This window comes from Natrix helvetica (assembly GCF_964273705.1).
Source record: "Natrix helvetica genome assembly, chromosome: 11".
Taxonomy (NCBI): domain Eukaryota; kingdom Metazoa; phylum Chordata; class Lepidosauria; order Squamata; family Natricidae; genus Natrix; species Natrix helvetica.
In genome coordinates this window covers 20,174,837-20,201,322 of record NC_138562.1, presented here as the reverse complement: position 1 = coordinate 20,201,322, position 26,486 = coordinate 20,174,837, and the positions used below count along the sequence as shown (strand labels likewise).

The following is a 26,486-nucleotide window of genomic DNA, read 5'->3' as shown; positions in this document are numbered from 1 at the left end:
GGTCTTCCAAGACCCAAAGATAATCTTTTGGACACGTATGAAGTGTTGCCTCAAGGAGGTGAAATCGACACTGGTGGAAAACCGCTTTCGTAGAATTGGGAGTTTTAAGACAGGAAACATGCACGTAGAAACAAGACCAGGGCCTAGAATCGCACCAGGCTTTTGATGTATCCCGGTGTGATTGTTGGTGTGACTAACGTAGAGCTGCTTTTAAATACCTTGCTTCACTTAGTAGAGTGTTCTCTTTGCACAGTTCTTGGAGTCTGCTTTAATTTTTAAAGTTACTTGGTGGCGCAAATAGAAACCTTTGTAGGGTTTCGGTCAAACAACTTCCATGGTGCTATGCTATTTAAGCTAATATCGGAGAGGGGAAGAGGACTTAGTTCTTTTTATATATAGAATAGAATAGAATAGAATAGAATAGAATAGAATAGAATAGAATAGAATAGGAGTTGGAAGGGACCTTGGAGGTCTTCCAGTCCAACCCCCTGCTTAGGCAAGAAACACTACACCACTTCAGACAACATCTTCTTAAAGACTTCCAGTGTTGGGGCATTCACAACTTCTGGTGGCAAGTTGTTCCAATGATTAATTGTTTTCACTGTCAGGAAATTTCTCCTTAGTTCTAAGTTGCTTCTCTCCTTGATTAATTTCCACCCATTGCTTCTTGTCCTGCCCTCAATTGCTTTGGAGAATATCTTGACTCCCTCTTCTTTGTAGCTTTATGCATCATACAACAAGTGTAAAAGAGGCAGGGAGGTCTTATGGTACAGTCGATGCTGTGATTGTGGCTTTTTGGGGATCCCACTCTAGGGATGGCCTTGACTGAAATAATGTATGTGCCGTGCCTTTTAACGTAGGACAATACTTTTCAACCTTGGGAGCTTTAAGATGTGTTGACTTCAGCTTGAGAAGATCTAAGTGGACTTCCAAGTAAGACTTTTAAGATTTCATCTCAAATTTCATCTCTAAGATTTCATCTTAAAGTTGCCAAGAAATATTGGTCTATAGGAGCTCCGTATATTAACGTGTTAGAATTAATGGTAGTATTTTATGGCACAGATCGGTGCTTTCATTCCTTGGGCGTGCTGTGCTTAGTTATTGTGCTATAGGGTTTCCTGCCTAAATAGGGGGTTGGACTGGAAGACCTCCAAGGTCCCTTCCAACTCTGTTATTCCATTTTATTCTATTGGCCCATGATAAATGAATTTGCAGATAAATACTGCAGCTTGAAATGTGAAATTTTGATTCTGTATTAACAAAACATATTAAATAATGGGTTTATGTTGATTTATTCCCAACAAATTATTTTAATGTGGCTTACTACTCTGGGAAATACAATAGCTAATGGCAGCCTGATATATTTCATAAGACATCATTCAATGTGTTTAACATCTTGCGCACAACTGATTGTTGAAATGTGACCTTTTGGGGAGAAATTATCCCCAAAGAGGTGCCTTTAAGGTTGCTTGTAGTGCGAGTTTTTATTCATTTATTAGGTTCCCTGATTGTGCTTCTCTGTTGGGTTTACTTACTAGCAAAAATAGGATTGTAGCTTTAAAACACAACCAGGTTTACTCCAACTCCTAGCTCCTCCTTCTGGAAGGGGTGTTTGTTTAAATTGAATGCCTTTCAGCCTAGAATAATCAGATTTTTTTTTTTTTTGGAAAGCCTATTTGCCATTTTTGCTCTTGGTGGGGGTCAATAAATCCATTTTAGATCTTCGCACTCTGTTTCTTCTCTTCCCCTGTGAAAAATATTTGGCTGTCTTGCAAGAAATGGAATTTTCTTTAACCCCAGATGTGGTATTGAGAGCTTGGCCAAAGTTGGTAAGTTTGTTTAGGGTGATTTTCTTTCCTGTCATTCTGGATTTGGCCCAGATTTACATTTTATAAGCAAAGGCAGGGCAAAGATTTAAATTTTATAAGGTGTCCAGGCTCACCTATCCGCAAGTTGAGCGGCTAAATAAATTTGTTGATATAAATAAACTTCTATCTCTTGTTGTTTACACCCAAAGGAAATTTCCAGGCAAACAAACTCAAGAAGCAGCTAAACCAGAATGCTTGCTTAAAGGATTTTTCCCCTGTTGAAGAAAAGGGAGATTTTTAAAAGAATTGCAAATGGGTTACTTGCTTTATATGTATATATTTCTTTTAATGAGGGGCTAATTGAAATATCCGCATTAAGGCTATCTTTTAAATTAGATTTCCTCCTCTTTCTATTCATTCTGCGAAATAATTGGTTTCCTTTTCAATTTGTGTGATGCATTTAAAAATTATTTGGGAATGAACCACTTGGAATAAGCTACTTTTTTGTTGTTATTAGAGTAATTTTGAATCCTGAATTCTGCCAGTAACAATCGATCTTTATATTGTGCAAGCGTATGGCCAGTATATCAGACGTCCATTGAGGGCAAAGTGTACTCTTAGTATGAAAAATACGTTTTCTGTGTTGTGTGTCCTCCCAAGTTTATTTTTAAGAATTTAATGCAAAAAATAATGTTTTGATTCAGATAATATTTTCAAGAGTCAAAATAAATATGCTGGGTGTGTAAACCCATGCGAAGCACATAGGAGAAAGTCATGTGTTCACTTCATTGTCTATTTTAATTGGAAGAGATTTCTGGTTTAGATTCTTTCATCCTCCCTCACCCCTCCACCCCTAAATAGCTTATTTCCCCACCTCTACCCCGTCAAGTAACTTAGTTGTAGATCTATGGGCCTGATTTCAGTTTGCCTTGTTTTTAATTTTGGACTTTTGTTTTACAATCGCAATACAGTATGGGGGTTAAAGGCAGAGGCGTTTTGAACAAACATTCATATTTCTCTGTTCCAAATTATTGAGAGAGCTCAACTGCCAATGCCCAGATTAGCAGGGATTAACCCCAGACAAACAAGCAAGCAGTAAACAATACACTAATGTTCACTCCCGTCAACATTGGCAGGGCAAACTACTATATATAAACAGGAAGCAAACCTCAACTCGCGCTGATGTTGTCACCTAATTGGGTAGTGAAACATCTGCAAGCCAACAACACCACAGAGAGCACCACAAACAACTATTCCTATGAAGTCTCTTCCGATAACTTGCTTCGGTAAATCTGGATTATGTATTAAAAACCTTTCAGCCTGAAAATATTGAAATTTTCACAGTAGTAAGAACAGGCTTGTCGTGATTTAAAAAGACCCTGCGTAAGTGTCTTTTTAAAGACACTTTAAAAGACACAAAAGGAAAGGAAAGGATAAAGTGAATTTTTAATCTTTCTTGATCTTTAAAATAGCCATGCTGGGCTCGAAATTATTTTTCTTCATCTGTATATGTTTTTTGGGACTTGTTCTTTAGCAATCGCCCTCTGAGATGGATGCCGTTAAAAGCATCATTGGATCAATACATAACCAAGCTGATTTGTATGCATTACAAATTTGGATTAAACTGAACTCAGCACAGATGAGTCCCTGTATCTTTAAAAAAAAATACAGATGCAGTTTCCTCTATATAGATGTATATATACAGATGTACGCCTGGGTCTTGATAAAATACAGATGTTGTTCCCTGTATACAGATGCGTCCCTATAGGCTTTTAAAAATATATATAAATGCAGTTTTCTGTATACAGATGTGTGTATAGATGTGTCCCTATATCTTTTTTTAAAAACTACAGATGCAGTTTCCTACGGACATTTCCGGATTTTTTTTTTCTCGTTCTGGATGCTGGAATTCCACCGCCAACTGCCAGGCCTGGGCTGGCTGGTTGTCATGGGAACGCCTCTCCAGGAACAGCACCTCTCACCTTGGCTAGGGCAGGACCAGCTTTGTGGGCTCTGAGTGCCCCAGACTGGAGGTTCCCCCATCACTATTCTAGAACCTTCCATGGACCCCCAACCTCCAGATCCGGTGGGCACTGAGATCAAAGTCGTCGACGTTGCTTTTAACAAGCATTGTTTCTGTTCTGTATTGTATGCAAGCCCCCTTGCCCCCTTTGGGGGTTTGGAAAGCAAAGGACAATAATTAGGTTGGGATGGATGAATTAAATGGCGTGTGAATTGGGACAAGAAGATGGGTTGATGCATTGGCCGTGGAGGGATGTGCTAGCCTAACGTAAGATGGGCTATGTAGTTCCCTAGGGTGTTTCAGATTGTGGTTTTGTATGCCCTGCTCATGTTGCTACGGCTTATGGGAATTGGGGCACAAAATTTTGGGGCTACTTATTTTTGAGAAATGGAGAAGAGAAATATCTGATCTCATTTTATATTTGTGTCCTATTAGTCAGTGATCACCTTCATAATCTCAACTGTCATTCTGATAAAGACTCTGGAATATAATATAGTCAGAGATGGAGTTGATGTGTATTACTAAACTAATGTTTGCTTCTTTGGGTTTACTGACCGTCACAAATTCCTGGATTCAGACCTCACACTGAGCCTTAAATCATGGCTTAAATTGTGTTAGTTACATCCAGTAAGCTACACAGAAATCAAGCAGACTATGGTTTGGCTTAGTAAGTAGGCCAGATCCTACCAGTGTCAGGTGGAACCCATTGGTTTGAAGCTTAGCTTTGGACAAAGGGTGATTAAAGCAAGCCAGGGGTAGCAGTGTGTGTGAATCTACGTTTGGGGTCCAGGCATTTTGCTGCCCATGATTTCATGGTGTTTGGACATCCAGAATCCTGGTTGGTGGGGGTGGGGGGTTAGTGGATGGATAGAAAGATAGGTAGTAAGGAAGGAAGGAAGGAAGGAAGGAAGGAAGGAAGGAAGGAAGGAAGGAAGGAAGGAGAGAAAGAAAGCAATAGAGAGAAAGGAAGGAATAAAAAGAGGAATGAAGGAAAGAAAGAAAGAAAACAGAAAAAGGGAGGGAGGGAGAGGGAGAAAAAGGAAGGAAAGAAGTAAAAAGAAAGAAAGAAAAAAGAAGAAAGAAAGATGGATACACTAAAATACAGTTTCTATTCTAGAGACAAAAATGGACAAGCAGGAAATCTAGGTGTGTGTGTGTGTGTGTGTGTGCTTGTGTGTGTATTTCCATCCCACATGGAAATATCTTGCAGGGTCTTCCAAGATTTTAATCTTCACACAGTTTTTTAAAAAAAGGATGGAGTGGAAGGAACAAGAATGTCCCTGACACAACCATGAGGAAATCTGGCCACATATCACACAAAATGTCAAGGGTTTTGTTTTCTGGATGCCCTTGAGAATTTTTTGGCCTGATGACTTTCCTTCCATTTTCCCGGCAACCCAGCTATAATTCTACTTCCATGAATCCTTCGCCCACCAAAGGCAAAAGAGGAAGGACATATTCTTAATTATGTTTTTGTTTTGTTTCGTTTTGTTCTGTTCTGTTTTTTTTGGTTCCGATCATCTTTTTTCCAGAGAAGTGTTTGAGGGTGTATGTTCAAGTCATAAAAAAGTATTCTGGAGCTTTAGCCAATCTGAAACCAGAGACTGACTAGGTCATAGGCGAGAAGAAGAAAAAAGTTCCTGCAAAGTTCCTGCTTTTTTATCTGAGTCCTTTTCCGTTTTCCATTAAGGACTGGATAAAGATGGACTATGAATCAGCAACAGTATGTTGGTCTCTCTCTCTCTCTCTCTCTCTCTCTCTCTCTCTCTCTCTCTCTCTCTCTCTCTCTCTCTCTCTCTCCCTCTCCCTCTCCCTCTCCCCCTCCCTCCCTCCTTCCCTCCCTCTCTCTCTCTTCTTTCCTGGCACTTTAAAACCATGTGGAAACTTTTCTGCAACTAGGAAAGTTTGGCTCTCTGAAACCAAGCTTGATTGAGGGGCAATTTTTGAGCTCTACAGGGTGAGCTTCCTTCAGATCTATCTGCATTCTCTAGAATGTGCCTTGATGCCCCTATGGTAGGGCCTGTAGCAGAAGAAAAATGGTTTTTTTTAAAAAAGAGGAACTTCTTCAGTTCAAAATGGATTTTGCACCGAGGAACTTCCGCAGAACTTACTAGAGTGCCTCCAGAATGGGTAGAAGCTTCTGGTGCAGAAGGTTCTTGCATATATCCCAGCAAAGATGGTTGGTGAAGATGTTTCTGATGTACAGTGGATATTGTCATGGGATTGGCGCCTTCAGTGTTGGTGGTAGAGTTGGATCTTCTGGGCAGCCTTGTTGGGATTCAGGCAGGTTTCAGTGTGGATATCCATTTGATTTGGAAAAGTCCAGAATTGTCCGATTTGTTCCTTCGGGTCTGCTGTGGTGGTATTATGAGAATTAAAATGGATGTTCTCCAGATCTGTTAAATCTGAGTTCTTCAGAAATGAGTGGTTTATCAAATGAACTGTTCTCCTTTCACTTCTGCCAGCATTCCTGTTCCTGCTGGAAGTCATTACTAAACCAGTTATGTCATCCAGTTGAACAAGATTTGTTGGTCCCTACGTTTGTGTTGTTTTTCTCAATGACGATGTGGTGGTAGGTTGCCTTCGCTTCCAGGCCGTTCTTTTGAATTTCCATCTGGCATCTAAACAAGAGGGACAAGAAGGAATAGGGAGACATCTTTTCCTACTGAACGTTTTTCCAGATCAGTGAAATGCATAATTCAATTTTCAGAGATTGGGGAAATTTTCTGCTGATGCTGCGTCTTTCATTTTGTTACATCTGGTGTTTGGAAGCTCTGTGGGAACGGGGTTTTTTTTTTTTGTATTTTGAAAACATTTACTGTGCTAATTCTTTGTTTGATGTTATTCTTTGCTGCCCTGTGGATTCCAGTTGGATGGAAAAGGCAGGATACATATTTCTTTTTTTAAAAAAAAATAATGAGTGGAACTGCTCGGTTAGAATTCAAAACAGGAGAGAAACGCCGCCAATTTTTGGCACAAGTTTTTCTACTGTGGAGGAAAACTGTAATTACTAGCCATCACACAAATGTTGCAATGGGAAAAACGGCATAATTTCTGCATAATAACAAAGATTGAGATCGTCCAATTGCTAGAAATTCTAGGCGCTGCTTTAAAATAATGAAAATAATTCAGAATTATCGCTTTTTATGGGGGGACTCCTGCCGGATATCTCGACCGGAGGAGAGTGCTTTTCCTCAGATGTAAGAATGACTGGACATTGTCCCAGAAATCAATATGAACAGCCTGCTCACAGCTGCCGGTTAAACCAGATGATTCCAATGTGGTATCCTACCAGTGCATTGACGTGGTTGTCCATTCTTGGTCTACATCTTAGTTGAGAAATGTGGGATTTGTTCTCTCCACACAATATGACAGCATCAGTTGGAGAAAGCTGCCTTTATTAATTGGCAAGGAACCTTCACGCATAAATCTGCATTTGTGGGAGACCAAATTCCAAGAACATTAACACACACAAACACACACAAACACATACATCATTGACAACTTTGTTGTTGTTGTTTTTCTTGTTTTCTAGTTCGCTGGGGAAGAAAAGCGATTTGGGACTCGGACTATAGTGGTTGGCCACCACTTGGTTCCTCATATTGAAGCTTATGTGCCCCAAAAGTTCTGCTCCAATCAAATTGTCTCCTCCAAGGTATGGATTAATGGAACTTCATTGGTTGCATCCCTCTGTGCCATGGCAAGCTTGAGGGTGAGCCATGCAGGGGCTCCTTATATCAAGATCAGAAGGTCCTTCCACAACTGGTTGCCTTCTTGAGGTTTCCAGATGTATAGCCCATCCTAGTTGGGAATGAGGGAAGCTGTAGTCTGACTTAAGATTTGGGAATGGACCTCAGATCTTCACACATTGGTTTTACAATTCCAGTATCAAAGAGTTTAGAGCAAGGTTGTCCAACTGTGGCAACTTTAAGACTTGTGGACTTCAACTCAACGTAGCCTTAGCCAGCTAATCCTCACCATGGCTAGCTGAGGAATTCTGGGAGTTGAAAATCCATAGGTCTTAAAGTTGCCTAGATCGGACACCCCTGCTTTAGAGCCTCGATCTGATTGGCATACCTAACCCTATGGCGTTTTTTAAAATATTTTAATCCCACTCCATACAAAGTCTGGAATTACATAATACTCTAAACTATGATTTCTTTAACACAAGCTAAAGAATAATTCATATGAGTAATGAATATCTCCCCTTCAGTGGTGGGATTCAAAAAAATTTTTTTTACTACTGGTTCTGGGGGTGTGGTGTGGCTTGGTGGACATGGCTTGGTGGGCGTGGCAGGGGAAGGATACTGCAAAATCCCCATTCCCTCCCCACTCCGGGACAAGGATACTGCAAAATCTTTTTTAAAGGCTAGTTTTCAATGTAACTCTGTTGACTTTTAATTTTATTTCAGGAAAGGTCAAATCTAGCAAGTATATTTGTATATATGTCCATCTTATGTGTTTAATAATCAGGTTGGTTAACTTTCTTCCAAGCTATATACCGTGAAGTATTTTATTGAGTTATTTTTTCCATTTTAATCTGGCACTTCTTTAGAATTGTCTTTTTTAAAGGAAGCCGAGGTTAAAAATCTTTAAATAAATCAAATAGTTCAACCCATCACACTTCCTGATTTCCTTTTTGTTTCAGTCATATTTTCTTTTTTGGTAATGACGTATGTACATAATTATATTGGGATGGGGAGTTTGAATAAAATTTTGCAGGGTATTAAATTCATTTTAAATATTAAATTTAGAGCATATACATTCATTAAGGCCTGAATTCCAGCTTTTTACTTTTTCAAAGTCATTTTGAAAATGGTATTTGTTTAGTCGACTAATTTTACAGAATTCGTAGGATTGATGGATAGTCTTAAAACAAAACAAGACAAGAAAGCTTTTTTAAAAAGTTTTTTTAAAACCCCCACATATCTGGAGCCCAGCAAATCAGGAAGAGTCCTATGAAATCTGCCCTTTGCTGGTATTAAGATAGCCCCCATCTTGTTTTTGCCTTGCAGTATACAGTCTGGAATTTTCTTCCCAAGAATCTGTTTGAACAGTTCCGAAGAATTGCCAATTTCTACTTTCTTGTCATCTTCCTTGTCCAGGTAAGATTATCTTAAAGGACCAACAGATGTGGTTGTTTTTCTTCTTCTTATCTTTTTTTTAAAGTGACTTTTTCTTTGTTTTCAGTTCTGGGTTTAAATTCTGTAAATAGGGGTTTAACAGAGTTGGAAGGGACCTTGTATGTCATCTAGTCCAACCCCCACCCAGCCAAGCAGGAGACTCTACACCATTTCTGACAAATGCCAGTCCAGTCTCTTCTTGAAAGCTTCCAGTGTTGAAGCTCCCACAACTTCCAAAGGCAGCCTCTCTTCCATGGGTTGATTGTTCTCACTGCCAGGAAATTCCTCATTATTTCTAGGTTGAATCTCTTCTTGGTCAATTTCCATCCATTATTCCTTGTTTGGTCTTCAGGTGCTTTGGAGATTAGCTTGACCCCCTCCTCTCTGTGGCAGCCTCTCAAATAGTGGAAGACTGCTCTCCTGTCTCCCCTGGTCCTTCTCTTCTCTAGACCAGACGTGCCTAGTTCCTGCAACCGTTCTTCATATGTCTTAATCTCCAGAATCTTTGATCGTCTGAGATAGATTCAGATTAATAGAGTTGGAAGGGACGTTTTAGGTCATCTAGTCCAACCCCCCGCCCAAGCAGGCAACCCTACCCCATTTTTGACGAATGGCAGTCCAGTCTCTTCTTGTTACACCCCAAAGAAATAGAGTGCAGCTATTTTTTATTACATTGCCATGATATCTCCTGGCATCTGCCCAATGCCTGAAGGCTTTGAAACAAGTGAAGGAACCTTACATAACATGAGATAAATCAAAATTCCAGTGGCCCTGGGTGTGGGTTTTCTGTGTTTTCAGAGACAGATAACTTAGTCTAGAATTAATTAGCTGGTTGTAGAGAAATGTGCCAGGAGAGAGGTGTGGCCACCTGTGGATATTTGCACAATTCTTCCGTCAACGGTTTGATTTTGATCTCAATCCTCTGGCATCATCCTGTTGGGGCAGACTGGGTGCTCAGGGCAAATCATTGAGAAATGATGTTCCAAAATGAAAATTGGGGGCCAAAAAGAAACTTTTCTAGATCAGGGGTGTCAAACTCCATTTCATTGAGGGCTGACTCAGGACTGTGTTTGACCTGTGGGGGCACGGATGGGGTGGGCATGGCCAGCTCAATGTCACTCACGGGGACTCCGTTTTGGGCTGTGATGGCCTCCTGCAGCTCTCTGCCAGCAAAAACGGAGCCCAGTCAGCTTCAAGCTCTGTTTTCACTGGCAGAGGGCTGCAGGAGGCCATTGCGGCCGAAAAATGGAGCCCGGGAGGACCTCACACAGCCCCCCTGAGCGACATTTTTGCTGGTGGAGGCACTTGGCTGCTCCCAGGGTGACCCCACAGGCTAGATCTAAGCACCCTAAGGCAGAGGAGAGAGGCTGAGAAGAGGAAGGAGTAAGGTTGTTGCAAATCAAGATGGAGACACAGGGTGGCAAGAAAGTGACCCCAACTGTGTTTTCTATACTTGCAAGAAGATAGTGATAAATGTTAATAGTTAATAGATAAATGTTACTAGTACTTACAAGATTGTATATTTGTGAATGTATTTGAAAGGAAAAAATAAAAAAAACTTTATGTAAAAAAAAAAGGAATAGCTGTTGCCTTCAAAATGGTTAATCCTGTAGCTCTATTGCATCTCTTCTTAGGTGATAGTGGACACACCAACCAGCCCAGTGACCAGTGGCCTTCCTCTCTTCTTTGTGATTACGATTACAGCTGTTAAGCAGGTACGTTTGGCTCCTTATCCCAGCAAACAGAGGAGTGTTTCTATCCACCTCTTCTTGATATTCTAAGTTTATCTCGCTACAGCTAGGAGCTCTTGCAGGGAGGGAGAAAGAGATCCGTCTATCCCTTCCGTTCTGGGGTTGGATTCTCCCCCCCCCCCCCCCCAGCTTTCTGATCTGTGTATTCCTCCCCCTTGCTTCTTCAGGGATATGAGGACTGGCTGCGTCACCGAGCGGACAAGGAAGTCAACAAAAGTGCAGTCTTTGTGATTGAAAACGGGGAAAGCGTGAAGAAGGATTGTGAAAAGATCAAGGTAACAAAAGGGGAGTGGGTGGACAAGTTTCCCCTCAGTTCTGAAGAAATAATACTGTTTTGAAAGCCATGATTTCTCGCCAGCAGTTCTGGGAGTTGAAGTCCACACACTTTCAAGTTCCCAAGGTTAAGATAAACAGGCAGGCAGACCATTTGAGGGAAGGATGGATGCATGGATGCATGGACGGATGGATGGATGGATGGACGGATGGACGATGGGTGAATGGATGCTAGATAGATATAGATAGATATGTTATAGAGAGATAGCTATTAGATAGATGGATGGATGGATGGATGATAGGATGGATGGATGGATGGATGGATGGATGATGGGTGGGTGGGTGGATGATAGATAGATATGTTATAGAGAGATAGCTATTAGATGGATGGATGGATGGATGGATGGATGATGGGTGGGTGGATGGATGGGTAGACAGGCAGACAGGCAGATGGATGGACGATGGGTGGTGGATGGAAGATTAGATAGATAGATAGATAGATAGATAGATAGATAGATAGATAGATAGATAGATAGATAGATAGATGATAGATAGATGGTAGATAATTATAGATAGATAGATAGATAGATAGATAGATAGATAGATAGATAGATAGATAGATAGATAGATAGATAGATAGATAGATAGATTATAGAAAGATGGTTATTGGATGGATGGATGGATGGATGGATGGATGGATGGATGGATGGATGATGGGTGAGTAGATGGATGGATAGATAGAGATAGACAGACAGAGAGAATCAGAGAGAAAGAGAGAGAGAGACAGAGAGAGAGAGAGAGAGAGAGAGAGAGATACAGAGAGATTGATTGACAGAGAGACTGATGAACAGACTGTTTTTACAAAAATTACAACTCCCTCTTTGGCTTTGAGGTTGGAGACATCGTAGAAGTGGCCGCGGATGACACCTTTCCATGTGATCTAATTTTACTGGCCTCAAGTAACAAGGAAGGGAGCTGCTACGTCACAACTGCCAGTCTAGATGGAGAATCCAATCACAAGGTAAGAGGACAAGCGAACCTTCCCTGGAGCTTTCTTGGCAAGAGATCTGGATGTGGCTCCCCCTTGCCGTCTTCTTCTAGAACCCAAGATCTCCTGGTTTTTTAAACTGGTGTCTCAACGGCTACGTCAATCCTTTCTACATGCAGTTGATTCTTCTCTCCAGAATGAACACACGAATAAGCTTCCTGTGGGTGTCTTAGAAAACAAAACAGATCAGAATAGGCAGAAAGGATTGGATGTGAAATGCTTTTTAAAAAGGGTTTTTTTCTTAAATACCGTATTTTTTGGAGTATACGACACATCTTTTACACTGAATAAGGCATTTTTGGTCTCCTAAAACCCCGCCCCTGCGCATCCCATTTTTCTAAAAAATGGACATGCAGAGGGTTTGGGAGGAGCCTACAAAGTGCTCCTGGAGGCTGTTTTTGCCCTCCCCCCCAGCCCCCAGGAGCACTCTACAAGCCTCCCAAAGCCTCTGCACACACTGTTTTTTGCAAACAAAAACTCGGGACGTGCAGGGGGTTTGGGAGGCCTGCAGATTGCAAAAACCTATTTTAAAAAAAAACTCTTCAAAATCTTGGTACGTCTTCTACTCCGGTGCATCTTATAGTCCGAAAAATATGGTAGGTCTTTCCATGACAGGTGTAATTTTAGCTGGGTAGGACCGCTGGGCTCAACCTTAGCTTGTAAAAGAAGTTGCCTTCCTCAAACGCGATTTATCATTTCCAACTTTTTGGGAAAGAGAAATGAGTCTCGTTCAACCGAGAAAGAGGAAAATTTCAAAAATAATGAGCTTGGCGAGAGTTTTGTTTATGAAGATGGATTGCTGCTAGAGATTTTGCTGACAGAGCAAGATTTATAACTCCTGAGCAGTTTCTGGAAATAGGAGCTCCTACACACACACACACACACACAACTTTTTAAATTCTGTATTAGCTTCTTAAAGATGTTTCCTGAGACCTGCAGAATGTTAAACCTCCTTTTCCAACATTATTCTGAAATCTCTGCCTCGGCCATCTCGACCATCTCATCTGAAAAGTTTTTGAGTCCCTTTTTTTTTTTAAATTGAGATGTCTCCCACGATCAGTTAGCAAGGAAATTCAGTATCTGAAATGAGTTGGACCCCCAGATGTAGAGTCAGAATCAGAGGAGGCATTCAGCTGGTCGGAGATCACGGATGGGCATGTTTACCCACCCCGGTTCTATGCCGCCCTATTTAGCCACGTTTTGAGGCCAGGCGCATGCACGGAAGGTGTGAGATGGTTGCCATGCTCCATTACTTCTGTGGACTGTCTCTTATTTGATCATGGCCTAGTCAATAGCTCTTCCCTCTGGCCCCCAAGGTCATTCTCACAAACCACCCGACCCTCCAATCCACCTCTTCTGGGTATCCTTCCAAGCAGACCAGTGAGGTCTACAGCAGTCCACCAGAGATACTTAGAAGACAGGTTGAACTCGGGGACATTCTTGGAAATAAAAAAGTGATACTAGAAGCTGGGACTTGCTTTCCCCTGTCATTTTTTGTAGTTACTGTGTTCTTGTAAATGCCTAAAAGTCAGAGTGGAACTGAGTGTCTAATGAACAGCCAAGAAGTTTGAGATTAATCACGAAATGGTTTGATTCCCATCATAAAGTTCGTTCACTCATTGCTGCATAAAATTAACGCCTGTTTCTTGGGTGGATCATTAAAAAAATAATCTAAAGAGTTCTTAAACTAGTGAGTAGACAAAGAGGAAAAGGAGAGACAGAAATAAAAAGAGAAGTTTTGCTTTTACTTTATATCTTCCTGCACCTCCGTTTCTATCTATCTTTATGTTTTAGTTTATGTTAGTTTTCGTAAATAAGAAAAAAATCAGTAAAATTGTTACACAGCTCAAAGTACCTTACAGGGTGACAAGATAGGAATGAATCCCATCCAACCAATGATGGGATTCGAAAGATTTTACTACTGGTTCTGTGGGCATGCCTTGGTGGGCATGGCAGGGATACTGCAAAATCCCCATTCCCTCCCCACTCCAGGGGAAGGTTACTGCAAATTCCCCATTCCCTCCCGATCAGCTGGGACTCGGGAGACAGAGGATAGACCGGGGCGGGGCCAGCCAGAGGTGGTATTTGCCGGTTCTCCAACCTACTCAAAATCTGTGCTACCGGTTCTCCAGAACTGATCAGAACCTGCTGAATACCACCTCTGCATCCAACGATGGATCAAATTACAGCTTTAAAATTGGCAGGAGTTGGTTGGCTGCTGGTGACTCTTCAGTTTTGTGTGTCTTTGCTTTTCTAGACTCACTATGCGGTGCATGATACAGCCAAGATGAATACAGTGGAAGCCATGAACCGTTTGGTTGCCACCATTGAATGTGAACAGCCTCAGCCAGATCTGTACAGGTGAACTCTGACGCGGAGACCTTCTCCTTTTGTGGAGAACCCAACGGCTTGATAGTTTTTTATGTCTTGACCAAGCCTGCCTCTCCTCTCCCCACTTCCTTCCTTTAAATTTAAATTGCTGTAACTCGCAAAGCAAACACGAGCCGTTGACATCCGTCTCTGTGCATGTCCCAACAGGTTTGTGGGCAGAATTAACATCTACACCGATGAGCCAGAGCCATTAGCCAGGTGGGTTCCTTCGCTTGATGGGATTTAATGTCTGGTAACTAATGAGTTACAAATGGAACTAATGCAAATGGGATTTTATTAGTTCATAATATAACATTTAAAAAAAGTAGAAAAGAAAAGAGTGGGAAAGTAAGGGAAGGAGAAGAGAAGGGGAAAGTATAGGACAAAGGGGAAAAGAAAGAAAGAAAAGGCATGGACTGCTGACTCCCTTTGGTGCAGTAGAATAATAGCATCAAACCTCAACTTTTTTACTGTTACATAGTGATATAAACTAGCTATTTCTATAACAACAAACCTTTCCAAATACGTTTTCATTTCTTTCCCCCCTTACACCTCAAGCATAAAGTCCAGAAGTGGTTTCCAACTTAAAACAAATGTAATTGTGGGTTTTTCCCCCCTCCCTGTAATCAAAGCAGTCAGTTTAACCATCTCTGCTAACTCCATCCATTTTTGCACCCATTCATCCAAGTTGCTTCTCTTCTTACCAATGTTCTGATCCTCCCTTTTTAGGCCGTTGGGCCCCGAGAACCTTTTGCTGAAAGGAGCAAAATTGAAAAACACCCCAAAGGTTTACGGTGAGCAAGCCTTTCCTGCTTCTCTTTCGCATCCATTGATTTTTCTTGAGAGTCACAATTCTGGGCACGTTTGGGATTTACTTTGGAGTAGGACCAGCCATGGGATTCACTTACCTTCCCTAAAGGGGTCGCAAATGTGAGCACGTACACGCACACACACCACCTTCTGTGCATGCGCAGTACTGACGCATTCTGTCGGGGCGGGTGGGCTGAGCCTCCCGCAGCTGCCGATACCAGTTCACCCGAACCGGAGAGAACCGGCTGAATCCTCCCTCTTAATAGGACTAGAGAAGGCAGATCTGCCTCTTTTTTGTCTTTCTAGCACGGTAATTGTTAAGGGGTTTCTCCCTCTGGTTTTGCAGGAGTCGCTGTATATACTGGGATGGAAACCAAGATGGCATTGAACTACCAAGGGAAGACTCAGAAACGCTCTGCGGTTGAAAAGTAAACTGGCAGGCCTTCTTCCCCCACTCTTTGTCTTTATAAACATTTGTTTAAAGCAAAACAAAAGAGACATTTCTTTGAGTCTAGGTTGTGTACAAAACGTTGTGGTTGTTGTGGCCCACCAGTAGAGCTGGCAGTGAAGAGGTGGGGGAGGAACCTGGGCCAGTCCTGGAGTCTGGGGAAGGCTCTGATGAGGGCCCTGTGTTGGAGGTAGAGAGGGGGCCAGGGTCATCTGACAGTTATCAGCTGCCTTCTGAGTCAGACATCAGTGGGGCAGAAGAATAGCTGGAGCCTGTTCCCAGTGTGTGCATGCCCAGAACTGCCAGGAGAAGGGAAGAGCTAAAGAACAGGGGTCAACTTGGGAGGAAGGCCACCGGGGGACGATGAATGGCCCCTCCCAGAGGAAATAAAAGAGGAGCGACAGGGGAGTGGAGTTTGCAGGAGACAATTAGTTCACTTCATTGGTTCGTGACTCTCCGAGACTCCTTGCCAAGTTCTGCAGTTATCGTCCTGGCAGCTTTCCAAGCCAGATAAAGTCTGTGACTGTAAATCCTCCCTTGAAAGACTTGGCTGGATGTGAAGGAGCAGAATTCACAGTAAATTAATAAAAGGGTTTTTTTTATCGGGACAAGGAGTCTGCTTCATGCTCTGGTAGAGACTAGGTCAGAACAGTGGTCTCTTCTGTGCCCTCCTCAGACCTTCAGGAGAGGATTAATATTTACAGATGGGATACTGACTTAGGCCAGGGGTCCCGTAATTCCTGAAATTCAACCCAGGGACCTCATGGACTGCTTTTTCCAATTTACGTATGTACTTGTATGTATGTCTACGAACCTTCACCGCTGTGTTGCTTCAGCCCTCCACAACAGTCTCAGGTTCTCAGGTGGCCCATTGAGGAAATTCATTGCCCATTCCTGGTTTAGGTCTAACATCTGCCAAGCTGTTTAACATGGCTTTAACATTGCCAGGAGCAAGTTCTCTCATCCCATTGTGCATATGATTTGTGAAACCAGCGTTATCGCCCTAACTCTTGGAACGTTTGACTTTCCAGGTCAATCAATATATTCCTGTTGTTCTACTTATGCCTGCTGGTGAGCAAAGCTATCATATGTACTACTTTGAAATATGTCTGGCAGAGTGTCCCATATCACGACGAACCCTGGTACAACCTCAAAACCCAAAGAGAGAGGGAAACCTTCAAGGTAGATCGGTTGACTTGGGTTGCTTGTCTACATTCAGTCTTGTTCCATGCAGTGGTGGCTTGATGTCAAGTAAGACTTGCTGTACATCTATGTTCTTTCCAGCTGCTGAAGATGTTCACCGATTTCCTGTCCTTCATGGTCCTCTTCAACTTCATTATCCCGGTCTCCATGTATGTGACCGTCGAGATGCAGAAATTTCTAGGTTCCTTCTTCATTGCCTGGGACAAAGAGATGTACGATGAAAATATCGATGAAGGCGCGTTGGTGAACACCTCTGACCTCAACGAAGAACTTGGACAGGTCAGTCAGGTCTCCCCAGGCTTTCCACCATCCAACAGAGGCAAATGTTAACTGGTCTGTTGCTTGCAGAAAATGCAGGTGGTGTCTGTTATTATGAAACAATAATGAACATAGATTGGGATTGGATTAGAAGACCTCCACAGTCTCTTCCAACTCTTATTATTCTGTAGATTTCTTGTTACCAACCATGGTTACCAACTAATCATGGTTCTTAAATCAGATCAGGGCAAATGCTACTCTTACAGATGGTGCATGTCCATCTGGTTGAACTCTTCTACCGTTGCTTCTTCTCCATAAAGAAGCTATCTTTGGAGCTTCCTAAGGAGACCTTTCTCTAGAGAAAAGGAGCTTGTGAGTTGTGAGTCTTTGGTTTTAGTCTCCAGTTTCAATCCCAATTTAAAAAGAAGATTTGTGTTGCCCCTCTCCGGGACTTGTCATGTCTTGAAACACAATATACACATACAAACATGTAAAAAGAAGGAAGGGAAGATGGAAAGGGAACCAAAAATGGCACAGCTTAATTTGTTTTTTATTACTTCCCTTCTGTGCGCAAACATTACTGCTGACTTTGTTTTATCTTAAATGTAACTATTAGGAAGGGGGGAAAACCCCACAAATGCTCTGGCATAAAATTGTGCCTATCTAATCTGTTTTAAAAACAGGAAACGGTCTTTTTTTTTCCTTCTAGGTTGAATATGTGTTTTCAGATAAAACGGGGACTTTAACGGAAAACACCATGGAATTCATTGAGTGCAGCATTGACGGCTACCGATACTGTGACACTTTTTCACAAGTGGATGGAAAGCAGCTTACAGGAAAAGCAGACAAGGTATAATGTTTCCCTTTGCACATTTCCAGCATTGGAAGTTGGGAGAACAGAAAATCAAAAGGCTTCTTTTGATTTTTAGCTGCCCCCCTTTTTTGTGGGATTCATAGCTGCCTCCACTTGGCCTACACAGATCTCTAGATCTCTACAAATGTTCAGGAGACCCTCTAGTCAATAAGGAAGCAGAGTGCCTCTTGTGAAGTTGAAGATCCGTAGCCCTTGTAAGATAGGCCCTGACACCCTTGGATTTATACCTGCTTGTTTTAACCATTGACCTGGCTGAGGAGAAGGGAGATTCTATCCAGTTAATTTTAAGTTAAGCTGGTTTAATATTTTACACAGTATGGCAGGGCTAAGAATGTTGATGGCCAACTGTCCGTCTCAGTAGATCAAGGGTGAAGGATATGATCATGGTATCTCCTCTCTCTCAGGTTTGACTTGGGGAGAAAAAATGGGAGAGTTGTGTTGTGGCACACCAGCGGCCAGCAAAGCTGGCGGCAGACTTAGACAATGAGGAGGTTAGGGAGGAACCTGGGCCAGTCCTGGAGTCTGGGGAAGGCTCAGACGAGGACTCTGTGTCGGAGGCAGAGATGGGGCCAAGGCCGTCCAACAGTTATCAGTTGCCTTCAGAGTTGGGGATCAGTGGGGCAGAGGAACAGCTGGAGCCTGTTTCTGATGTGCGCATGTGCAGAGCTGCCAGGAGAAGGGAACAATTAAGGAACAGGGGTCGACTCGGGAGTAAAGGCACAGGTGGACGCTGAATGGCTCCTCCCATAGGAAATAAAGAGAAGCAAAAGTAGAGTGGTGTTGCAGGAGACAATTAGTTTGTTTATTAGGGTGAAGATTTGCTTATCTGAATTCATGCCTCACAAAGACTCCTTGCCAAGTATTTCATTGTACAGCATTGTGTCTGGAGGCTATTGACCTGGCAGCTCTCCAAGCCTGATGAGGTCTGTGTTTGCAATTCACCCTTGAAAGACTGCTTGATGTGAATGTTAGGAATTCACCTTAGCCAAATAAAAAGCGGGGGGACAAGGAGTCTGTTTTGTGATTTGGTGAAGCTTATGTCCGAACTGGTTGGACCGCTGGAGTGAAACCTAACTTGGAAGCCACCTTGGACTCTAGGACCCGAAAGTCTCCCAGTTTAACGTAGTTTCTTCTCTTGGTTGCCCTCCTTTCTAGAAACAAGAAGAACTGTTCCTTCGAGCATTGTGTCTCTGCCATACGGTTCAGGTCCAGCAAAAGGACGAAGTCGATGCAGTGACACTGCAGCCCCACAAGACCCAAATCTACGTTGCAGCTTCTCCGGATGAAGTGGCTTTGCTCCAGGGGGCTCAGAGGTAAGGCCATTTCCCCACCACCACCACCACCACTGTATTATTTGTCAGAGTTTGTTGCATAAATTCAAATCCAGAAAACACACACAGACAACTGACTCAGTGGGATTTGTCAACTTCTTTATATGCATAACAACATATGAATCAATGTACAATACCAGCAGCAGATTCTTCCAACGTAGTGTCACATTAATACCTCGGAGTGTAGACATTTATCTTATCTGGCTGGTTAGAAGGCATAGAATTCTATATTTGGGGCATACAGTCCCATGTATATTGGAAAATGCATGGAGCATTGGGATCTATTTTTGTCAGAGTTTGTTGCAAAAATCAAATCCAGAAAGCGTGCACACACAAACAGATAACTGATTCAGCAGGATCCATTAACTTCTTGATATGCATAATAACACATGAGTAAATGTACAACACCAAGAGCAGATTCTTCGAACGTGGTAGAGAGTAGAGACTGTAAGCAGGTTCAAACACAGGCAGGCTAGATTACTTTCAGTTCAGAGTTCAGAGTTTAATAAAGACAAAGAGAACCTCCTCTATGCAGGGCAGTTAAGCTGAGCCTAAGCCACGCCCAGGCTCCAAGCCATCTCCAGCAAAAAAACCTTTTGGTTTCTAAACGGCCCTCATTGGCTGACCTTGTTACCATGTCTCTGCCAGTCATGAATATTCTGACATCATTCCCCCCCCCATCCCCCAATCCCAGTTTCACTTCAGTGTCATGCAGACGGTTGGTGAATGGCCAATTCCATCTTTGGATGCTGAGAATTTTGATATATTGCACGATTGAGTCAGCGGGACATCTGCTCCCGTGCCCCCACCTTACACACAGTTCTTGACTTACAACCGCAATTGAGCCCAGAACTATAGACATATGTCAAAGTGGTCATTAATTGAGTGTCACGCAACCACCTGTGACCTTTTTTGTGGAAGTCGTTTCAGAGAACGCCACGGTAGTGACGCGAACACGGTTGCTAAACAAATCCATTCTATCCAATGAGTGTTTTTGTGCCAGGAACAAAATTAAACAGACTGCCATGAAGATGGATTTGGGTTTGATTCAAGGACTTTCAGTGCTGGTGCAAAACTCATGCAGAGCTGAACTCCCATTAACACCTGGCAGGGTGATAGTTTTCCCAAGAGAAGTGGAAGTGGAAGTCTGTCACTTGTACTGATTGTGCTTTTGGCGTGAAAGGTTAAAATTATGCCTCACTTTGAAGCGGTTTCTGATCTACTAGGTCAAACTCTCCTTTTTTGACTTCTGAAATTAAAATGCAAGTACCATCGACTTACAGGCACAATTGGGAGCAGAACTTCAGTCGCTAAGTGAGTTGGTTGTTCAGTGAGTTGCACCCAATTTTACCTTTTCTACTGAAGTTGTTAAGCGAATTGCACCGTTGTTAACCGAATGGCCTCCCCCTTTGACTTTTGCTTGCGGGAAGCCACCTGGGGAAAGTCGGAAACGGTGATCAGGTGACTCTAGGACACGAAACTGTCATAAGTCCCTGCCAGTTGCCAAGTCCCCAAATTTTGATCAGCTGACCGTGGGAACTTTGAGATGGTTTTATAAGTGCAGGGACCAGTTTTATAAGTCCTTCTTTTCAGCACGGTTTCAAGTTTGAATGGTCACTGAATAAGTCACGGACGAGTGAAAATAGGACGTAAAAACTTGAACCGATCCAGCGAGAGGAAAAAGAGCTGAAAGTTTTGTAAAGATCTTGAACTCTGCACCCGCTGCTGCGGTGTTTCCTGGCTTCTCCGTGCCATCGCCCATGAATGAGCCTACCTGAAACACCTCCCTGGTCAATCTCCCTCTTCTGCAATCTTTTTATATTACTTTGTTTTGATTTATTTATTTATTTTATTGGTTTTTTGTTTTGTTTTTTGGTACTTTAAGGGTGTGCCTGTGTGATGCATGGAGGTGTGACTGTGTGACTGTGTGTGCGTTGATTTTTTTTTTCAACGCCATTCTGTCCTTTTTGTTCATTGACAGGTATGGTTTCACTTTTCTAGGACAAGAAAATAACTTCATGGCGGTACAGAATTCCCAAAAACAAATTGAGAGGTAGGTGCGTTTGCAGGTTAGCCTCCTCCAAGGAAGCTGGATATAGTCCAATGGTGGGATTCAATTTTTTTTACTGACGGTTCTGTGGGTGTGGCATGGTTTGGTGGGCATGGCAGGGGAAGGATACTGCAAAATCCCCAATCAGCTGGGACTCGGGAGGCAGAGAATAGATGGGAGCGGGGCCAGTCAGAGGTGGTATTTACCGATTATCCGAACTACTCAAAATTTCCGCTACCAGAACTGGTCTACGTCATCAATCTGCTCCTCTGGTCTAGTCACAGGAGCACGAATTAAGTTTAGAAAAGGATCCAGAATTGAACCGACTGGTTTAATTTTGGGTCGTCCCGTCCCCGTCCCCCCACGATTTATTTAGCCACGTTCGTTGAGCTTCACACCCAAATTTCTCACGTTCATTTCTGCTTCTGCAAGAAAGGAATGTTGAAGGATGGGCCTGTCAGGTCCACCTGGGAGTTCCATCCATGTTTTCCTGATGAATCCTTTCACGATACACAAGCTAAAACTTTAGGCAGGATTTAGAAGCAAAGTGGCCCATCACCATCCCTCTTAAGTTTTGGATCCTGACTCCCAACTCAGTAAATATGATTGTGATCATCATCATCCAAAAATGATGAGAACAGATAACAGAATAAACAGAGTTGGAAGGGACCTTGGGACTCCAACCCCCTGCTCAAGCAGGAGATCTGGTACCATGGGTGTCCAACCTTGGAAAATGAGATGATGATGATAATGGTCATCCAAAAATGATGACAACAGATAACAGAATAAGCAAAGTTGGAAGGGACCTTGGAGGTCTTCTACTCCAACTTCTGCTCAAATAGGAGATCAGCAGTACTCTCATCCTCAAAACATCAATGTTCTCAGGTGAAACCTTCAAGATTTGAAGGAAGCTTTTAGTCTTTTCATTCATTGTGGTGTCATACTTTGAAGCTGAGATCCATAAAATTCCAGAAGAGTTCACCATATTTGGGACACCTTTTCTTTTTTAAAAAAAAAGCCACAACAATTAGTGTCTGGGTTAAAAAAAATGCTTAAGACATACATGCATACATAGCTTTTTAATAGGGTTTCCCTGGAATGTTTGTGGAATTTTGTTCTGCAAGAAGTCTTGTTTGTATTTACACGTACCTTTATGTTTAAAATTATTCCAGTTATGTCTGTGTTTTATATTTATGATTTGGCATAAATCATAAATCGGCTTCACTGGAACTTAATGTGCTTCATGCCTTTTTCTTGTTTGAGTTTGAGGGGGTTAGAATTTCTTATCAATTCCTCACCACTAAATATTCCTTCTCTTCCCTTTTAAAAAACCCCACCAAGATACGAACTTCTGAACGTCCTTGATTTTGACTGCGTCCGTCGCCGGATGAGTGTTATCATGAAGATGCCGGATGGTGAGTAGAAACCCAGGATGTCCTCTGATGAAGGAGGAAGAGAGTGAACTAGCCACGTTCTCCTTCCGGGAGAAATGTTCGTATGGATGAACCTTGGGTAGTCTGGAGAAGAGATGGATTAGGGGTGACATGATAGCAATATTCCAGTATTTGAGGGGCTGCCACAAAGAAGAGGGGCAGATCAACCTATTGTCCAACGTATCAGAAGGCGGGACAAGAAACAAGGGATGGAAACTAATCAAGGAGAGAACCAACCTGGAATTAATTAAGGAGAAACTTTCTGACGGTGAGAATAATTAATCTGCCTTCAGACGTTGTGGGTGGTCCATCACTGGAGGTTTTTAAGAAGAGATTGGACAGCCACTTGTCTGAAATGGTGTAGGGTTTCCTGCTTGAGCAAGGGGTTGGACTAGAAGACCTCCGAGGTCCCTTCCAACTCTGTTATTCTATGTTCGATTCAATACCTCTCTCTCACCAAAAATTCTAAATTCTGAATTTGAATTTTGGATGTAAGCATAAGGGAGCATAAGGTTTTTTTTTTTTTGATGACCCTATCAGCCATAACTATTTGTTTAATCAAGTCTTCAACTCTGAGCCACTTAGAATATCTCCAACCTTGACTTCAGCAAGCTCCAATACTCTTAATTCAGGGGTCTCCAGACTTGCCAACCTTAAGACTTGTGGACTTTTCTGGCTCCTCTGTTTTCCTCTGAGGAACACGAAGATGTGGATGTATCCCTTGTACCTCAACTAACATCAAAACGTTCTGTTTCCCTGTCTTTTAGGAAAAATATACCTGTTTTGCAAAGGAGCGGATTCTTCTATTTTCCCAAGGGTCCCAGTGGCTGAGTCACAAAAGACAAAAGCCCATGTGGAACAGAATGCAATAGTAAGTCCTTCAGACCTGCTGGGGCTGTAGATGTTCAGGTTTCCATCATCTTCAACTTAAACCACAAGGAAAGAAATTGATGGATCCCTTTTCCTTCTCCTTCTCCTCCTTCTTTTCTTTCTCCTCCTCCTCCTCCTCCTCCTCCTCCTCCTCCTCTTCTCCTTCCTTCCTTTCTTCTTTCCTTCTTTCAAAAAGGCATATTTTAAAATTAAGAGAGCAAAAGCCTTCTGAGATTGGCCCTGGCCATGGATAAGACCAATCCAGGGTACTCTCTGCATCATCATCATGTCATCTTAGTAAGTGGCAGTCCCAACCAGCTTTGAAAAGCCACCATACATGGGCTGTACTTCAGAATGGTTTTGGGTGCTTCTCTCCTGGAATGACTTGGCTTCAGGGACAACCTCTTCTGTTTGCTGTCTCTCAGGATGGATATCGGACCCTCTGCGTGGCCTACAAAGAAATCCCTGCTGCGGTCTACAAGGTTCTAGAGGGCCAGATTAAGGAAGCCACCGTGGCCCTACACAACCGGGAAGCCAGGATGGCCAAGGTCTTTGATGATATTGAGAAGGACATGCATCTGATTGGCTCCACTGCTGTAGAAGACAAGTAAGCCCCACTGGCTAGTTCAGATAACCCATTGTGCCTTCCAAGGCAGCTGAAATCACAACATATTTTAATCAGCAGCTTTAATCAGATGGTGGTATGGTGTGCCCAGATTCTTCTCTTCAAGTGGGGAACATTTAATTTGCCAGTTTATTAGCCCATGAGTAAGGGCATGCTTTGTAGACCATTTTGTAGACTAAAACATATGAAGAACGGTTGCAGGAACTGATATTCTAATTTAATGAAAAGAAGGACTAGGGAGACATGATAGCAGTCTTCCAATATCTCAGGGGTTGCCACAAAGAAGAGGGAGTCAAGCTATTCTCCAAAGCACCTGAGGGTAGGACAAGAAGCAATGGGTGGAAACTGATCAAGGAGAGAAGCAACTTAGAACTGAGGAGAAATTTCCTGACAGTGAGAACAATTAATCAGTGGAACAGAAGTTGCCTCCAGAAGTTGTGAATGCCCCAACACTGGAAGTCTTTAAGAGGAGATTGGACAACCATTTGTCTGAAATGGTATAGGATTTCCTGCCTGAGCAGTGGGTTAGACAGAAGACCTCCAACGTTCCTAATTAACACATAATTAAAGTGCTGCTTTTAAGACATATTTCTGACTAATATTCTCCTCATTTCTGCTACAGTGCCCTAACTAGGGATATTTTTCCGACTGGTGGATGACATACAGGGGTCGGGGGAGGGGAGCAGCTCCAAAGCCATAGGAGAAAACTCACCACCTTGTCTATTATATGTGTCACACTTGAGGCCAATCACCAGTGACTCAGAATAGACTGACTAGAAATGGAGTAACAATTGGTGATGGGTGTCTATGGAGATTCTCAGATATTCAGGTCATAGTTGTCTTAAGGGCCTAAGCTATCTACAGAAGACGGGACTTCTAGATCAGAATATCAGATGAGGGAAGACCAACTTGACAAATAAGTCTCCAAAATTTGGAAAAAAATCCCTCTTAAATTATGAACTGGAGAAGTGGATGGAGAAAACCCACTTTTAGTTTTGCAGTGGTCCAGATTAGAATTCTTCTACAAGTTTTTCTTGTCTTTGCTGTCCTCAGTGAGTGGGTGTACATAGCTCAACTGTTTCCTTGCTGCACACATGTTCTGAAGGACCCCTTTCCTAAAAAGAAACCCAGTGATTTATCATTTGAGGGGGGGGAGCTTTGAGTCATTTCCATCCATTTCCTCACAGACTCCAGGATTTTGCAGCTGAAACCATTGAAGCCCTCCACGCTGCAGGCATGAAGATCTGGGTGCTGACGGGGGACAAGCTGGAGACAGCTCAAGCCACCTGTTACGCGAGTCGCCTCTTCCAGACCAATACGGAGCTGCTGCTACTGACAGCAAAAACGGTGGAGGAAAGTGACAGAAAAATGGAGCAGCTTCATGAACTGCTTGTAGACTACCACAAAAAATTGGTGATCGACGCACCCCAAGGGAAGAAGTGAGTGGGACCCTAAGCAGTTACTGAAGCACTGTTTCTCAACCTTGGCAAGTTTAAGAGGTGTGGACTTCAACTCCCAGAGTTCCTCAGCCATGGGTGCAGGCTGGGGAATTCTGGGAATTGAAGTCCACACTGTCAAGATTGAATCGCTTTACTACTACTGAGCTACTATCGCTCTTCAACTTGCCATTCATATGGGAGGATGGAGTGGGGAAATGGAATTCTAAGATTTTGTCTATGGAGTGCAAAAGCCTGAACCTCCCCCAAGGTCACCACTGCAGATGTTAGATGGAGACATGGACTGTTCCCATAACAAAAGGAAGATTTATAATTGGACAATGGGAACATCTAGGAGGAAGGGCATCTATTGTTTAAGTGAGAGTTTACATGAGAAAACCAGAGCTGGTTTTGCTTCTGCAGTTCCGAAATGGTGTGTCCAATAAAGTTATACTTTGGGGAATTCAAAGATCCCGAGAATGTTTCCTTCTTTTGAGTTCACCAGTTGGACCATTGACACACACACCTCTTAAAATTCTTAAGGTTGAGACACACTGATGTGAAGGATTAGGAGATGGGTCAAGAGAGAGAGGAGACACATCCATGAGGGGATGGTCTTTTGTGGCCTGAGGTATTTGGAGATGACGTGGTTCCTAGTGCATCCACTTCTGTTGTAGGAGCTGATCACAGTTGGACCTGCCTTGGTCCCTTTCAAACATGTTGCTTGATATCTTGAGATCTTCTTGTCTTTC

At 42.7% G+C, this 26,486-nt stretch overlaps 1 protein-coding gene across 4 annotated transcripts in view; it reads left to right on the top strand.

The window, feature by feature from the left end:
• The window catches only part of ATP11C (ATPase phospholipid transporting 11C (ATP11C blood group)), a 56,560-nt gene that overhangs the window by 11,975 nt on the left and 18,099 nt on the right, over positions 1-26,486 (top strand). For 3 of the 4 annotated variants that reach the window (XM_081963772.1, XM_081963774.1, XM_081963775.1), the window contains exons 1-19: positions 1,645-1,829; positions 7,367-7,486; positions 8,847-8,936; positions 10,589-10,669; positions 10,873-10,980; positions 11,871-11,999; positions 14,284-14,387; positions 14,565-14,615; positions 15,126-15,190; positions 15,553-15,634; positions 16,686-16,836; positions 16,939-17,136; positions 17,825-17,965; positions 19,145-19,302; positions 21,302-21,373; positions 22,712-22,785; positions 23,571-23,674; positions 24,099-24,280; positions 25,486-25,737. In XM_081963772.1, the coding sequence (XP_081819898.1) occupies positions 1,779-1,829; positions 7,367-7,486; positions 8,847-8,936; positions 10,589-10,669; positions 10,873-10,980; positions 11,871-11,999; positions 14,284-14,387; positions 14,565-14,615; positions 15,126-15,190; positions 15,553-15,634; positions 16,686-16,836; positions 16,939-17,136; positions 17,825-17,965; positions 19,145-19,302; positions 21,302-21,373; positions 22,712-22,785; positions 23,571-23,674; positions 24,099-24,280; positions 25,486-25,737 (2,213 nt within the window). In that variant the 5' untranslated portion in view covers positions 1,645-1,778. Of the gene's footprint in view, positions 1-1,644; positions 1,830-7,366; positions 7,487-8,846; positions 8,937-10,588; positions 10,670-10,872; positions 10,981-11,870; positions 12,000-14,283; positions 14,388-14,564; positions 14,616-15,125; positions 15,191-15,552; positions 15,635-16,685; positions 16,837-16,938; positions 17,137-17,824; positions 17,966-19,144; positions 19,303-21,301; positions 21,374-22,711; positions 22,786-23,570; positions 23,675-24,098; positions 24,281-25,485; positions 25,738-26,486 lie in introns of those variants that run through there. The other variant, XM_081963773.1, reaches the window with a different exon arrangement.